General features: G+C 48.8%; 1 protein-coding gene across 6 annotated transcripts in view; it reads left to right on the forward strand.

Annotated features, from left to right (window-relative positions):
- The window catches only part of LOC125939991 (zinc metalloproteinase-disintegrin-like atragin), a 178,911-nt gene that overhangs the window by 82,348 nt on the left and 82,130 nt on the right, over positions 1-14,433 (forward strand). For 3 of the 6 annotated variants that reach the window (XM_049655608.1, XM_049655606.1, XM_049655605.1), the window contains one exon: positions 11,629-11,731. The exons of the other annotated variants lie outside the window; for them this stretch is intronic. In XM_049655608.1, the coding sequence (XP_049511565.1) occupies positions 11,629-11,731 (103 nt within the window). The remainder of the gene's footprint in view (positions 1-11,628; positions 11,732-14,433) is intronic. 6 annotated transcript variants of the gene reach the window in all.

Genomic DNA, 14,433 nt, shown 5'->3' on the forward strand with positions numbered 1-14,433 from the left:
GAGTCCTTGGGCTCTTCATCGACATACACCACAAGATCAAGACCACCCTGCGTAAACTCCGCACGGTAGGGGATCAGGTGGGCCGTATGGTCAACCGGGTTTCGAACAAACCGGAAGGCCTCCGGGGCCGCGGTGCTCTGCACCTCGCCAACGCTTACGTGACCAGCCGGATCCTGTATTCGACCCCCTACCTGCGTAAATGCGACGAGAATACACTCGACTGTATACTCCGCAAAATCTACAAACGTGCCCTTGACCTCCCCATCTAGACATCTAACCAACTTCTCGCAGAGCTGGGCATGACAAACACATACGGGGAACTTAAAGAGGCTCGTTTTAACAACCAATACCTGTGACATGGTATGTCGCAGGCTGGGAGAGACCTCCTAAACCGTTTACACATCTCCTACACCTACACAGTAGAAGAGCGGACCACGATCCTTGAGGACTGGCGTGGTGCCCTGATCATTCCGCCTCTGCTCCAAAACATGAATAAGGGGACCCACAATGGTAGGCGTATAACGCGGGTTAACGACCTACAGCAACGCTATGGCTCACGCACGAGTGTCTTCTACACGGACGCATCCGGCCCGCATCACGGCGGGTGGTACACGGCCGCTGTATTTTACCAAAACGTACCTATTCAAATAACCACTTTTCGGGCACCCGACTTCACACAGGCGGAGGAAGTCGCCATAGCACTCGCCGTAGCGTATCCCGCATCTCGGATCATTACCGACTCGCGGGGTGAGTGCCAGAATCCCATCCGGGGTTGCATCACTGAAGGCGCAGCCCAAATTCTTAAACGATGCTACTATCTAGATCGCCCGAATCCGCGTACAATCATCTGGACCCCTGGCCGTACAGGGCTAGGTGGAAACGAGGCTGCCGATGCCTCAGCCCGTGCACTGAATTACCAGCATCCGCCTCACCCTCCATCGCCTGATGTTCCAGCACCCAATCCATCTACATCCTTCAAAGAAATCACGGCCCTGTACACATCGCACAGGCTCAGATTCCCACCCCCGGCATCGGGCCTAAACAAGGACGAGCGCTGGCTCCTCCGTCTCTACACCAACACGGTATTGTGCCCGGCAATACTCAAACACTTTAACCCGGCATTCTGCGGGGCCTGCCCACGCTATGACCATTCGTTCACGGACCCCTTCCACATATTGTGAGCCTGCCCTCAAACCCGTCGGTCCCGCCACACCCCTTCCCATTCTCCCCTACCCGAGAAAGCTGGGAGGCTGCCCTGCGCGGCTGCTCAACCCTTGAGGATCAACGCGCCCTAGTGGCCCGAGCGCGTGCTGCAGCAGAAGCTATAGGGGTCCCGGACTAGGGACCCCTCCTAGATTATGTGAGGGGCCAGCCCTTAAGGCCGTCCCTAACTCTCTCCTATCATCATTCAATAAAGTTTTTCGCCACCACCACCACCAGTGCTGTTGGAATCGGGAACTTCGGCACAGGAAGACGTCGCCGCGGTGCTAGGTAGACGGACAAACTGTTGGGCGATGCGGTGGGCGGTGGAAGTGCTTGATAAGTGCGTCAACCGTCGATACGTGTTCAAAGACAAGCAAGTTGAAGACGCCATCAGCGGTACTTTTTAGAATGTGGCAAACCTTGTCTGACTCAGTCATGTTTGCGTCAGCTGGGCGGCATCGAGCCAAAACGTCTTGAATTGACGTGACGTAGGGCTCTGTTGACGTCGGCACGCGGTTGGATAACGCCTCCTTAGTGGCAACTTGGTGACCCTAAGGGTTGCCGAACAGGTATCGCAGCTTTCACTCAAGCGTATCCCTATTAGTGAGCTCATGTTCATGTGCCCGAAACCACACTCGAGGTGTGCTGCCGAGTACGGTCTCACAAGTTATTGGTGCTGATGCTTTCGTCTAACTTGATCCAGTCCTCGACGTGTTCATCACGTTTTCCCGAGAAAACGTCAGGATTACGGGGAGTGGAGAGTGTGACGTATGTTGTCGGGTTGGCAGCAGGTGTTGGAGCCGGTTGAGTCGAACTGTCGTCTCTGGTAGCCATGATGGAAAGGACGAGGTGCCGTTCACTGCGAATTTCACTGTCCGTGAGGAGGAAAGGGAACGTCCACCTCCACCGAATATGTTACGCGGAAAGACGCAGATGAAAAACTATAAACAGCTGTATTTACAAACGAATATGTTGCACTTGGCCAATAGGCAACAGCCTGCGCTGTTGCTGTTGTTGTTCTGCACAAGTTGTTGTTGCCTCAAAACATGACGCGCACACACAGGGAGGATTTTCCACGCTGGTTGTTTGAAAAGTGCGTCTAACAAAATACCAAGAGGGGGTAAACGCAAACATTCATAACGAAGCATTAGTCAACTAAATGCTAAACCCCTCATGTAATGTCCCTAACGGGACCCTTGAGGTGTAATAAAATGAATAAATGAATAAACAGAAATTTCGAGAAGGCCTATAAATAAATTTAGGATAAAATGAAAATAAAGTGGTGTTCCACGGTCGGTACCCTAGCAGCGAAACCTTCCTGACGCTTCAATGAACTTTTGTATATAAGTAATCATCGACGCATGGCTTGGGCTTAATTGACAGGCACCAATGGACAAAATGTTTTGTGTAGTAAGCGCTAACCCCAGCTTACTAGATTTAAATATGAGAAACATTCTGTGGATGGAAGAGAAGCGACGGCAAGAAATGAAGAAATGGTGCATTGTTTTTGGTTCCTTGGAAAAATAGCAGACCTTAGTTACAGAAACATTTAGGTAAGCATTTAGGCGGGAAACTCTACAACAGAAGCTTGATACGGTCTCGTCGCAATTGTCCTGAAAGGCATTTGCTCGTGTTCCACCGGAAATTTAGATATCGAAAATTATCTGCGGAAAGTAGGGATGATTGATTACAATTTAGAAATACAAGGCCTCTAAATCTAGCTCATGTTGTAAAAGCGAAATCAGGAAGAATATTTGAGACTAATATTTAAGTGGCGACGATGCGAGCGAGTCCGCTGATTCATTTAAGAGTCCACGGGGCACATACCGACCGCGCTAGCTTCAAAACTGGCGTCGTCGTCTTCACACCGCTGGCCTCTTCGTCACAGTGGGCGCACCGACGGACGGGAGGGGGTAGGGGTGGTTTGGGTGTTGTAACGCCCCCCCCCCCCCCCCCCGCGTCCAGCCCCACCAGTCCAACGTGTGCCTTCAGTGCTCTGTTCACATTGTCGTTACAATTCAGGAAGTGGCTTGAGGTCGAATTTTCCTGATTAACAAAAACACTCGATCACTGTCTTGTATTTATTCATTCACTCTTAGATTACTTTGCGTAAAACGCTGAAGAAATAAACATCGTCATCAACCTTGGTGTCATTACATTATTAGAATTATTAGATATTTTATTCGCTGTTGGATTCCGCTGGCTAAAGCAAGGAAATTGCATATTATGCAAAGTGCTTGCATTCCCTCCCCCCAACACCAAAATTCAACCCCCCCTGGCAGAGATCCTGGGTGCTCTACTGCTTCATCATAAATGCTGGTCCGTATCAATACAAATTCAACAACTCTGAAGTCTATGAAAGCATCAAGGAAATTATTTGTTGTTTATATTTGAAGTGTACGGAGAGATGAAGGAAACGAAAATGAAGCTAGACAAAAAAAAATTTCTCCCGGTCAAACACGAGTTGTACGCGCTTATAAAATCGAGGTTGAGAGAGTAGGAGCAACATTATTACGACAGATACTAAAGTTTTTCGTTGTACATCGCCTAAATTGTACTCGCCGTCTTGGTGTAGTTGCATCTTTGGTTTGCTGTCTAAATGCAGAGTCATTAACAGATATCCGTGATTCCGAACGTTCTCGCTGTTCGCTTTGGGGGTAGAATCTGGCAGTGCCTAGTTTTCTGCCCGTCCGCGTGTATCCTCAAGAGAAGTATGACAGAGCCCGAGCGGCGTCAGAAAATGCTTGCGTCACACCCCTTGCCAGCAGAATGCTTTGATATGCCCCTGTTAAAAGCTATATCTGGAAGTATTCGGGATACATTTATTTTTTTTTTATCGCAATAGTAATATCATCATCAGCAGCAGCAGCCTATATTTATGTACACTGCAGGACGAAGGCCTCTCCCTGCGATCTCCAATTACCCCTGTCTTGCGCTAGCGAATTCCAACTTGCGCCTGCGAATTTCCTAACCTCATCATCCCACCTGACTTTCTGCCGTCCTCGACTGCGCTTCCCTTCTCTTGGTATCCATTCTGTAACCCTAATGGTCCACCGGTTATCCATCCTACGCATTACATGGCCTGCCCAGCTCCATTTCTTCCGCTTAATGTCAACTAGAATATCGTCTACCCCCGTTTGTTCTCTGATCCACACCGCTCTCTTCCTGTCTCTTAACGTTACTCCTAAGATTTTTTCGTTCCATCGCTCTTTGTGCGGTCCTTAACTTGTTCTCGAGTTAACCTCCAAGTTTCTGCCCCATATGTTAGCACCGGTAGAACGCAATGATTGTACACCTTTTTTTTTCAACGACAGTGGTAAGCTCCCAGTCAGGATTTGGCAATGCCTGCCGTATGCACTCCAACCCAATTTTATTCTTCTGTAAATTTCTTTCTCATGATCAGGGTCCCCTGTGAGTAATATTATTTATGCAATATTGTTATCGCAATAGAATTTGCTGAGTACAATGCCTGGAAATCTGCTGAGCAAAGAAAAAGGAATTTATGAATTCAAAAATCGGGATGCTCCAAGCATCAGCTTTTTTAGTGTCGACTTCGTTTCCCGACCGTCCGGTCGAGACACACCGCTGTGCGATAATGCGGTGAAGCCGATGCTAAACCTAGCTTTCGATCATCGCAAAATTATTACGTCACTGTCACAAATTGTCTCAGTTTCACCTGAAAGCCAATCATTGATAGCGATAGCAAAGTATATCATAAAACCATGAAGTAATGCTTGTAGACTTGTAAGCCATTTAAATTACACGTTATTGTGTCTATAAATAAACAAGCACGGTGTCACACCATGAAAATTTAGTCAGAAACTTTGCCGCTCACTTCGTAAAGTCACAACGCCACCTACAGCGTTTTCCCTCAGTACTGCAAGCGCACAGCGAATCCATTGCAGCATGCACGGCTAAGGTCGTCATTGGCGACGTACTGTACAACATTGAGTTTATTGTGTTGACTTCGTGTTCTCATGATGTGATCCTTGGGTGGGATTTCTTGTCGCACCATCACGCCGTTATAGACTGCGCTTACGCTCAGGTTGAACTGTCTGTATTTGGCGTTGTACCTTCTGTCCATATGCCCGTGTCTGGTGTTGACAATCTTGTCGTGGCTGCTGTCACTGACCTGCCCCCTCTCAGTGCTGTCATTGTTCCTGTTTAATGTGCTGCCCTCATTGAAACTACAGTTCTGTTCACGCCATCTGACGTATTCAGTCGCCGCCACCATGCGTCGCTGCCATTTGCCGTCCTAGCACTTCACCAGGATGCCTCCGGAATACTTAATTCCAACGCTACCTCATGCCCTATCACGTTGCGCCGTAATGAGACGCTTGGCCACGTTCAGTCAGTCGACGATGATGTTATCGTGCCTATTGATTCCTACGAGCCCAATTCGAACCCTGACCTGAACGCGCTGACACCTCATCTTGCATCCGATGACGTGTCCTCGGACGTATTTTCCCCTGCCATCGACAGTAACCTCACTCCGGATCAATGTGCGCAGCTTGTTTCCCTTCTCAACGAGTTTAGAAACTCTTTTGACTTCCCTCAAGCATCATTAGGTCGAACGAACACTGTTGTTCACAGAATTGACACCGGAACCAACACCCCTTTGCGACAGCGCCCTTACCAGGTATCACCAGCGGAGCGTCGTATAATTACGGAACAAGTTGACGACATGCTTCAGCGTGGAGTCATCAAGCCTTCCTGTAGTCCTTGGTCATCCCCCGTTGTGCTAGTCAAGAACAAAGACGGTTCCATTAGGTTTTGTGTGGACTACCGGCGTCTCAACAAAATTACTAGAAAAGATGTTTACCCTCTTCCTCGCATAGACGACGCCCTCGATTGTCTACAAGGCGCCGAATTCTTCTCATCGCTCGACTTGCGTTCGGGTTATTGGCAAGTCCCAATGGCCGAGTGTGACCGTCCAAAGACCGCGTTCATCACACCAGAAGGCCTATACGAATTCACAGTCATGCCATTTGGACTTTGCAATGCGCCTGCAACATTCGAGCGAATGATGGACAGCATTTTACGCGGTCTCAAATTGCAGATCTGTCTCTGCTATCTAGATGACGTCGTCGTGTTCGCCCCCGATTTCGCTACACATCTCGCCCGTTTGCGCACGATTCTCCAATGCCTTACCAACGCAAGCCTTCAACTCAACCTGAAGAAGTGTCACTTCGGGGCTCGCCAGCTCACCATACTGGGTCATGTAGCGTCAAAACACAGTATTCTTCCTGAGCCTGACAAACTTCGCGCCGTTGCAGAGTTTCCTAAGCCAACTACACTAAAAGAACTGCGCAGCTTTGTGGGCTTATGCTCGTATTTTCATCGCTTTGTCGGGAACTTTGCCTCCATCATGGCACCGCTTACTAAGCTACTTGCTAGCCCTGGTGACCTATCAAATTGGACTCAAGCCTGCGACGGCACCTTCACTACATTACCGCATCTGCTTACCTCACAGCCCATTCTACGCCACTACGACCCGACTGCGCCAACCGAAGTACACACGGACGCCAGCGGTGTCGGTCTTGGTGCAGCACTCGCGCTACGCAAACCAGGATTTTCCGAGTATGTTGTAGCCTATGCTAGACTATGCTATGCTGTCCTCACGAGGGTTTCGACGGGAATTCAGGGCCCAGGTTCCTTTCCCAAGCGTATCAGCCCTGAAGAAAGCCGAATGCCAGGCCGGGGTACGCTTGTACCCATTTGAACCAGTGGGTGCCCGGCGGTGGTGGGACAGTGTTGCCAGGTCGGATGAGGCGGCGTAGCCCAAAGTTAGAGAAATTGTAGCCCAAATGTAGCCAAACACAAAAAGAGAGCAAAATATTTCGTAGCCAAATGTAGCCATTTTTATTTGCAGTTTTATTTCTATATAAATTTTCACATTCAACTACGGGAATACTTTTTTGCACAACCCGTTGTAACCATATGTCCTTGCCGCCATGACGGTCGACATCACGCTTGCACACAGAACACTTTCTGGTTGGCCCCGAAAGCTTTCAAGTTCCAACGAATCGCTGCAGAGGGCGAAATGATAGTGCTTTTATTTTATGGCAAATAGAACTGAATTACAATTTTGGTTATATGCAGTAATAATAACTACGAACTCTGATTTTCAGCTCACGTGAACGCGAAATAATGTTCAGCACCATTGAGCTCTCACGTGACATCTGCCTACAACGTAGAAAAACTTCAGCTGCCCAGCGGTCTGCGACGGTGACGCGCCCACGGCTTCTTTTTATGAGCCAAAACAAGTGTTTCGCGCTATGATATCTCGCGTTATTTGTCTCATCGTCCTATCTTGCTTTCTCGTTAATTAGCTTGGCCCGAGTTACCTGGGACACACTCTATATAGTTTCCATTTACATCAACCTGGCCGCGATCTTAGGTCTCTCGCATGCCAAGAACATGCGTTAAAAAGAAGTGAGACGACAGATATGCCACTGGCTGTCTCAATCGGTGTAAGCGAAGCTTTAAATGGCTGCTGCGCAAAACGGCACTCCAGTGTAAGAAAGGTGCCGTCGTTTGCAGCGTCGAGCACGTCTCGAACGTAGCTCGCTTGAAATGGCAAAAGCCGCGACGGCTCAGGAAGAGCAAAGGTAACCGACAAATTGATAACAGTGGTAACCTTGTGAAAACTGGTTGCTCTCAAAAAGCAAACCATGTTGATATGCTAATAATTACTGAGGTTCGCCGTGCCAAAAATACGATATGACTGGGAGGCATGAAGCAGTGGGGGATTCCGGATTAATTTTGACCACCTGGGGTTCTTTAACGTGCACATAAATGTAAGTACACGGATGTTCCTACATTTTGCCTCGATCGCAATGCGGCCGCCGTGGCCACGTATCCAACCCCCCTCCTCGAGCCAGCAGCGCGACACATCATCTGCCTAGCTAACACATTGGGACGTGGCGCACTGATGGCATCGTGGCAAACATGTTTCGATCACGGTGTAAGAAGATAGGTGTTCCGACGGCGCGCCCGCGCTAGGGCGAGAGAGCGGCCACTTCGTGTGACCGGAAGTGAGCGCCACCGCTAAGGGCAGCACGTGTTCAGGAGGCCTTGGAGAAGCGGCACAACAGTGGATAATTTACGACCTCCGTCAGCATTTAAACACCCATACCAAACTATAGGCAATTTTTCGTTATTTAGACGCCAAATCCTGAGCAGGTAGAAGGTTTCATGCCACGTACAGTCAAAATACCGTCATTTCGAACACGAGAGAGACGCGTCGTCTGCTCGAGCAGACGGCGCGCTGCGCTTACCGCTGTTCGCCGCGTCGGAGTCAATCGGAATGTCGGCAGAAGTATAAAGGGACGTTCCTCCAACCAAGTAGAGTCGTTTTAAGCAGGCGAACGACATATATTCATCGAAATAAAGCACTTCTGCCGCGCCTGCCCATAAAAGCACCAGCAAAGCGAGGGAAAATGTGGCCCCCAGAACAGGTGCTGCCCCTTGCGGCAGTGGCGTGCGTAGAGTCACACTACGTGGCCGCGCCTCGCGCCGCCACGGATCACCTTCCTTTTTACACCGTGGTTTCGATATTACTATAAGTACCTATAAGTACCTATAAGTACCTGCATCTATCACGTTAAGGGCAAACCATCTATAAGTAAACGCAGCAGGACCCACTTTGGGCTCGGGGTCTTGCTCCCATTCTTTATTATACTTTCTAGCATACTTGACCCGCTTCTCCATGGTTCGATTCTCCTCTCCGAGGAGGATTCGATCTTAAGTCTAACCTATGGAAATGAACCTCTAATGTAAGCACGAACAAAAATTCATCTCTCAGGAAAAGGGAAATGGCAGTAAAGCTTAGCGTGAGAAACGTGAAGCAGGTCGAAAGCTGTGCCCGGCGCGATACTTCACCAAGAAGCCATGGCCATGAACACACTGGAGCGTGTCATCTACCCGTGCTTTTTTCATGTTGGCGCCACGATCTCTCGACCCTGTTTTATTGCTCTCTGAGTATAGCGATGTTAGTACTACAGTGAACTGTTAAAAACCCTCTACTACCAGGTTCATCCCGATGCCCGGGGATCGGGTGTCTCATGGTGAAGCGCGGTGTAAGTTTCAGTACATCCAAGATCAAAGCCACCGGCTCAGACAACGGCGCAGAGAATGGAGGGGGGGGGGAGGACATTTCGTGCACGCACACACGCACAGGCGCGCTGCCGGCTGAGCCAGCTAAAACATAGCCATCGAGATTTGTTTCTACTCGATCAGAGCGACTTCTGGAGCGTTGATTAGGGCGCCACTTATAGCCCAAACAAAGCCAAGTCGCAGATTTTCAGTAGCCCAAATATAGCCACATAGCCAACTCGTCCAAGTCGACGCCAAACTTTTTTTTTCTGTAGCCCAATTTGGCTATATATAGCCAAACCTGGCAACACTGTGGTGGGAATCGAACCCACAACCTCCCACAGCCGAGGCGGGCGCTCTTCCACGAGGCCACGGCTGCGGAATCCAACTACTCAGTAACCGAAAAAGAGTGTCTGGCGATTGTGTGGGCAATAAGCAAGTTTCGTCCATACTTATACGGCCACACATTCGACGTGGTGACTGACCATCACGCTCTGTGTTGGTTGGCTTCCCTGAAGGATCCTTCTGGTCGCCTTGGAAGTTGGGCTCTTCGCCTGCAAGTATTTGACATTCGCGTGGTATACCGATCGGGGCGAAAGCACTCTGACGCTGATGCGCTCTCCCGATCTCCCGTGAAATCGGCTGAAGAGCCGTATTCAACTGGTGCATTTCCCTCTGCTGCTCTGACCGCCACAGACATGCCATCTGAACAGCGAAAAAACCCCTGCATCGCCTCTCTCTTGAATGTTATTTCCGCACCGCCAACTTCTGCACACCCACGTACACTTCGCCGCCAAGCCACGCATTTCGCGATACGGGACGAACTATTATATCGTCGCAACTATCGACCGGATGGCCGTAAATGGCTGCTTGTCATCCCTAGCCACATGCGGTCGAATGTCTGCGCATACTTTCATGCTGACCCCCAACATGATCACGCTGGTGCACTGAAAACGTATGAGCGGCTCCGCCAACGTTATTACTGGCGTGGACTATATACCTATGTACGAAAATACATTCGGTCTTGCCAATTGTGTCAACAACGGAAACCATTTCCCCATTCGCCCGTACTCCTGCAGCCTTTATCGTGTCCTGCACGAGCCTCGACCGTGTCGGAATCGACCTATATGGCCCACTTCCGTGCTCTGCCGCTGGCAACAGATGGGTCATCGTCGCAGTGTACCATCTAACGAGGTATGCGGAAACAGCCGCGCTTCCTTCGGCTGGTGCTCGTGACGTTGCGAACTTCATCTTACGTCATTTCGTCCTCCGCCATGGCGCACCACGCGAGCTATTGAGCGACAGAGCTCGTGTGTTTTTATCCGATGTCCTTCAGGAGCTCCTTCGTTCATGCCGTACAGTTCACCGCACGTCTACAGCCTACCACCCACAGGCCAACGGGTTAACAGAGCGCTTCAACCGAACGCTGGCAGACATGCTGTCCATGTACATTGCTTCTGACCACTCTAACTGGAATGTCATTCTTCCGATCGTCACTTATGCGTATAATACCGCGACACAGTCGACCACCAGCTTTTCCCCATTCTTTCTTTTATATGGCCGCCAACCATGCACCCGACACCATTTTGCCGTATCGTCCGGACATCTCCGAATTCAGCCCAGTTTCTGAAATAGCTCAATATGCTGAAGAGTGTCGTCAGCTGGCCCGTTCATTTACTACAGACAACCAAGCCCTCCAGAAAGATCGCCATGACCGCAATCTGACTGCACAAGCTTTCGCCGTCGGCTCCCTCGGATGGCTCCGCATACCGTTTCATTCCCCTGGCCTGACTCCTAAGTTTGCCCCCAAGTACCAAGGCCCTTAATGCGTCATCGAATGCCTATCTTCCGTCAACTATGTTACTGAGCGGCTCAACTCAACCTCCGACAAGCGTCGTCTTGGCCGCCAGGTGGTCCACGTGAGCCGCCTAAAGACATATGATGACCCCCTTGTTCTCACGTCGCCTTGAGTCACGAGGATGGCTTCCCTTCGCCGCCGGGGTACTGTAGTGGGGATGGAGCAACGGACGCAGCAGTGGGACTGTCTTGGCTGGAGGTGCGAGCGTAGATGGCGAGCTGCTGACACCGACTGAGACTGTCTTTGTGCCCGTCGTGCAATACTTCCGCCTGCCGTCCGACGTTAATAAACCCCCTTCCATACAGATCAATTTCTTTAGTATTATGGTCGGTAATGGTAAAGGCTCTCAGTCTCTAGAACAGTGTATTTTGAAGTGTTCTTTTAATTTTCTCGAATTGTTTCATGACACGTTTTATTGCCCGAATATATTTTAATCGGTTGCGGCTTTTTTTTTCCTTTTGCTCCTGCAGGAATAGCATACTTGGGTGCAGCCTGCACCAGTTCCTGTGGTGCGTTAATATACGATGACTTCAAGGCGGGTTGGAACGTTGCTGCCCACGAGATACTTCACCTGTAAGCGTGCAGTGAGACATATTTTTATCTCCATGTCCTAAATGGAACAACTACAATTTTGATGTTTGATTCGCAAGGGATGTCGTAGGCTCATCGATCTGCGAAAATCCTTCGCTAACTGCGTAGTTTAAGAATTCTTCATAGGGCATTCTTGGCGGTGTGCTAAAGCGAGATATGAGATATGTGTCATGTACGAGTAAGGCCAAACGTTCTTATGACGTGAAACAGGAACAGATTTTTATAGTGGAAGCGATACTAAATGCCTTTTTTCTCAGCAATCTCGCAAGCCATGATTGCTACGAGTACTCTAAGTTCGCCTGATATTTCCGTAATTTTATCAGCGCAGGATAGCTGTGATTTCAACAGCGCGTATTCAAAATATCAAGCGTCATCTATCGACTTGCAGCTAAGTGCCATCCGCCATCTTGCCGAACGCACGGCAAAACGAAACTGCTCGCTTGACAGCATAGCTACACGAATAGCCACTGCTTTCACTTTTGTTGTTTAGTTTTCTCCCACTGCTTTCTGCTGCTGTATGCAAAGCAAGCGGTTCTGACAACGCCGTCAACACGCTGGGCCCGGTTTTTTTTTTTTGCCAATAGGCATAAAAAAATGAGTGAATAAAATTAAATCCGGAGGCTAAAGAGTGACCAACACAGACGACGTTTTCCATATCGTTTCCTGATGTCTGTTTGTTTTCTGCAACTTATAAACCCACAACCCCACCCCCCTTAAAAAAGGAAATGTCTTTTTTAACAGCGAAGCTGTTTAAGGCAGCCGTAATTTGTGTGTGTGCCACGAAATTATCATCATCAGCATTGGCACGAGCCTCGTCGTCTTCTTCCGCAGTTTAAGCCAGCCGTAATTTGTGTGTGTGCCACGAAATTATCATCATCAGCATTGGCATGAGGCTCGTCTTCTTCCGCAGTTTAAGCCAGCCGTAATTTGTGTGTGTGCCTCGAAATTATCATCATCAGCATTGGCATGAGCCTCGTCTTCTTCCGCAGTTTAAGCCAGCCGTAATTTGTGTGTGTGCCACGAAATTATCATCATCAGCATTGGCATGAGCCTCGTCGTCTTCTTCCGCAGTTTAAGCCAGCCGTAATTTGTGTGTGTGCCACGAAATTATCATCATCAGCATTGGCACGAGCCTCGTCGTCTTCTTCCGCAGTTTAAGCCAGCCGTAATTTGTGTGTGTGCCACGAAATTATCATTATCAGCATTGGCACGAGCCTCGTCGTCTTCTTCCGCAGTTTAAGCCAGCCGTAATTTGTGTGTGTGCCACGAAATTATCATTATCAGCATTGGCACGAGCCTCGTCGTTTTCTTCCGCAGTTTAAGCCAACCGTAATGTGTGCGTGTGGCACGAAACTGCCGCGCCGCGGCAATGGCAACCAGGCGACGCCACACAGACACGGCTCCGCCGAGCTCCCGCCAGCTGCGCGCTACTGCGCATGCGCCGTGACGTCATCCTGGCGCGTCTGAGCTCGCCGCCCGAGAGAAATAAATAAATAAAAACAAAATTAACGTTCTTGGCAAGGCAGGATTCGAAGCCGGGTACCCACGGTCCGAAGGCGAGCGTCATAAACACTGCGCTATACAACTTTTTTTTCTTTTATGGTATTTTTACTTTAACATGTAATCCAATAAAACACCCACCAATTGCGCACACTCATAGGATGGCGGGCACAATGATTTACACACAGAAAACAGAACAGGCACTGTTCCGCTTTAAAAGGGTGGTAAGGCTAAGCACCTCACCAAAATGGGGTACCAGTCCGGTTGAACATCAAGTCCATCATAAATATGTTTTAGATGCACAGTCATCTGGATGAAATGTACCCTTGTAGGTACAACCGGTTCGGCGTTGCGGTCCATCATTCGTGCCTTCAACAAACTGTGCATTCCCATGAGAAAAAAACATGTCGAACGGTACATTGTGATCAGAGGTCGGCAGCAGGTATCGCACTGTATGGGGGCTGATTTCAAAGTCTTTCTTTAGAGTCCGTAGGAGGATATCCCAAAATAGAATGGCATCTTTGCAGCCAATAAAACAGTGTTCAATTGTCTCTGGCACGTCACAAAGATGACAATTAACAAAGGACACAAATATACCCTTTTTCTGTAGCCATGTTTTTACCGGTAACATTTCACTATATAGGTTATAAAAGAATGTTTTGCAGCATGGGGATATATACAGTTTACGAAACCGCCTTAGTACATCGTGGCCTGGCCATTCAATGTATAGTGATCGGTAAAGTGGAGGTGGAAATAGCATGAACAGTAAATCTTTGTATAACCTTTTACGTAACACGGAGTGTAAGTATTCAGTGGAAAACCGAACTGTCAGGGAACGAACCGCCAAGTAAACCTCTTGCATGAACCCCAACAAGCATAAACGCGAAGAAAAATTTGATGATACAACTAAATCAGGCAAAGCATCAACAAGTGTGACTTGTATGAATGACCGAATTATAGGATGCGAAGCATCGCCAAAAAAGAAGAAACGAGACACTATTTGCCGCACGTAAAGATGCACTAAGCCGAGCCCACCCTCACTAACTGGTCTAAAAACATTTTCTCACCTCATGGGCTCAAAAGCGGAGGACCATATGAAAGTTGCAAAAATTCGGTGAAAGCGTTGGATGTAGAGTCTGGCACAGTGAGTAACTTGCAATACGTAGTATAAGGATTATAAACAG

The sequence above is a fragment of the Dermacentor silvarum genome, chromosome 9 (genome assembly GCF_013339745.2).
Source record: "Dermacentor silvarum isolate Dsil-2018 chromosome 9, BIME_Dsil_1.4, whole genome shotgun sequence".
NCBI lineage: Eukaryota > Metazoa > Arthropoda > Arachnida > Ixodida > Ixodidae > Dermacentor > Dermacentor silvarum.